The sequence below is a fragment of the Sander lucioperca genome, chromosome 14 (assembly GCF_008315115.2).
Source record: "Sander lucioperca isolate FBNREF2018 chromosome 14, SLUC_FBN_1.2, whole genome shotgun sequence".
NCBI lineage: Eukaryota > Metazoa > Chordata > Actinopteri > Perciformes > Percidae > Sander > Sander lucioperca.
This window is the reverse complement of record NC_050186.1, coordinates 10,800,902-10,803,401: the sequence shown is the minus strand read 5'-3', so window position 1 is coordinate 10,803,401 and position 2,500 is coordinate 10,800,902. Positions and strand designations below refer to the sequence as shown.

General features: G+C 40.5%; 1 protein-coding gene across 6 annotated transcripts in view; it reads left to right on the top strand.

Annotated features, from left to right (window-relative positions):
- Positions 1–2,500, top strand: part of mctp1b (multiple C2 domains, transmembrane 1b) — a 63,409-nt gene that overhangs the window by 56,626 nt on the left and 4,283 nt on the right. For all 6 annotated transcript variants that reach the window (XM_031287831.2, XM_031287829.2, XM_035991758.1 and 3 more), the window contains 3 exons: positions 1–36; positions 125–178; positions 269–378. The exon at positions 1–36 is cut by the window's left edge and continues 72 nt beyond it. In XM_031287831.2, coding sequence (XP_031143691.1) covers positions 1–36; positions 125–178; positions 269–378 — 200 coding nt within the window. The remainder of the gene's footprint in view (positions 37–124; positions 179–268; positions 379–2,500) is intronic.

The window sequence follows — 2,500 nt, the reverse complement described above, 5'->3', positions numbered from 1 at the left end:
AACTACTTCTTCTCCTCAAGCAGAGAAACAGCTGACGTGAGAAAACACACAGACACCAGATAGTTTTTAACGCTCCTCCGTCTTTCAAACGGTTAAAGGTCTGTTTCTTCCTTTTCTGCTGCAGTCCGCGGAGGCCGTGTTTGACTGGGAAGATGAGGAAGAGGACAAAGAGGACAAGGTAGAGGCATCATTAAACAGCTGCTCTTTAATGTGTAATATTTATATTAAATGAACTAAAACACTGATCTGTCCCTCGTACCCCCGTCAGGAGTCAGAGCCCAAGGGCTTCATGGGTAAACTGTACGCCATCCAGGACGTGTTCATCAGCGTTCAGAGCGCTCTGGATGACGTGGCGTCGTACGGAGAGCGGATAAAGAAGTACGTATCACCGAGGGTGGATTTCACCACAGGGATAGGACTCAGAGGAAAGGAATCTCAGTTCTTATTTACAGTTTATATTTTTTTCTTAAAGCGACATTGTGTAAGAATTTCTCCCATCTAGCGGTGAAATTGTATCTGACAACCAACTGAACATTACTTTCTAGCCCTTCCTCCTACGGTGGCCGAACCCGAAATGATCTCTTAGTATCTCCATCGTTTACACGCAGCTGTTCTAGCCACTCCAATATTAACTTTGGTCTTGTCGCGTTGTCATTTTAATTCTCTTTTTCACTTCCCTGGCGAGTAATCTCCCCCTTGCATTCGTCACGGTGCCAATAGGTGTACCGTGTAAGAGGGCGAAATGTGGAGGTATGTCCCTCTTTGGCTAATGTATTTTAAAGATGGAGGTATGGCCCTCTTTGGCTAATGTATTTTAAAGATGGAGGTATGTCCCTCTTTGGCTAATGTATTTTAAAGATGGAGGTATGTCCCTCTTTGGCTAATGTATTTTAAAGATGGAGGTATGTCCCTCTTTGGCTAATGTATTTTAAAGATGGAGGTATGTCCCTCTTTGGCTAATGTATTTTAAAGATGGAGGTATGTCCCTCTTTGGCTAATGTATTTTAAAGATGGAGGTATGTCCCTCTTTGGCTAATGTATTTTAAAGATGGAGGTATGTCCCTCTTTGGCTAATGTATTTTAAAGATGGAGGTATGGCCCTCTTTGGCTAATGTATTTTAAAGATGGAGGTATGTCCCTCTTTGGCTAATGTATTTTAAAGATGGAGGTATGTCCCTCTTTGGCTAATGTATTTTAAAGATGGAGGTATGTCCCTCTTTGGCTAATGTATTTTAAAGATGGAGGTATGTCCCTCTTTGGCTAATGTATTTTAAAGATGGAGGTATGTCCCTCTTTGGCTAATGTATTTTAAAGATGGAGGTATGGCCCTCTTTGGCTAATGTATTTTAAAGATGGAGGCGCTACATGGCGGCCGTCATTCGAACGACTCGCTCGTATGTATTCTGAATGATTCTGAATGGCAGATTCGACGCTTACGAGAATACTTTGATTAGTTGGTGGAAGTAATTACACATGAATGAGCACATATTTGTGAAAGAACAAAGGTTTTTTTTTGCGAAGAATCAACTAAAAACATTACACAATGTAGGTTTAAAGAAACAGAATAGAAATAAAATAAGGTAGTAAAAGCACAGATTGTCTTTAGGTCTCCATAACAAATATAGTTGTTCTCATTTACATATTGATGTGTTTCTATTGTCGGATAATGGATCACGACATCATCAGACGACATAAACAAAAATGCAGGTTACACCAGCTGCTGTGCTTTGAGATCGGCTTTTTTTTTTTAAATCTAAATCTTTTTATTTAGTTTTCAGTATAACAACGTACAAAGCTGTCAATTTGTTAGAGGTTATATGAAAGGAATAAATAAAAAACAGCGTATGCCACATATTTTAAACCAAAAACAATAAAAGAAAGATCAAAATACTCAAAATACTGCCTCCAAAATCACTGCCAGTGAGCATATGTCAGTATCAGCCTGTCACAATGATAATCCACGATAAGTGAATGGATAGACTGTAATTAGCCTTTCGCCGAGCCCCGCCCCCCTTAGTTACTGTTGCTACGTCCGACAAACAAATGGTCAAACACGACCAGCGTGACAGATTGCCATGACGGGAAGAGGTATACCCGTGCGTGTCAGTGACCTTTTTTGGAGCAATACCTCCGCGATATCCTCCAGATCGAGGCAAAAGGGGTTACAGTATGCAGTGGAGGGATATATTCAAAATATAAAAATACGCAATGAAGGAGACACGACTACTATCGAGGCTAATGCTTACCGGTCTCAAGCGAAATCTGAGAAACCCCATGACCTGGACCTCAAATGCGTGATTGGGGAACTCAGGGGTAGGTTTTCCGTTCATAAAATACTACATGAAAGATAAAAACAAAGTTATTTAAAGTTGCTTGTTGGGGCGCTATGTTCGACTTTGTTGTAAACTGACGAAAAATAAAGTTGGGGAGCTCAAAGACCCAACACAACAGCAGCTAATGTAGCTAGCGTTAGCTAACATGATGTTAACTAATGTTGGCT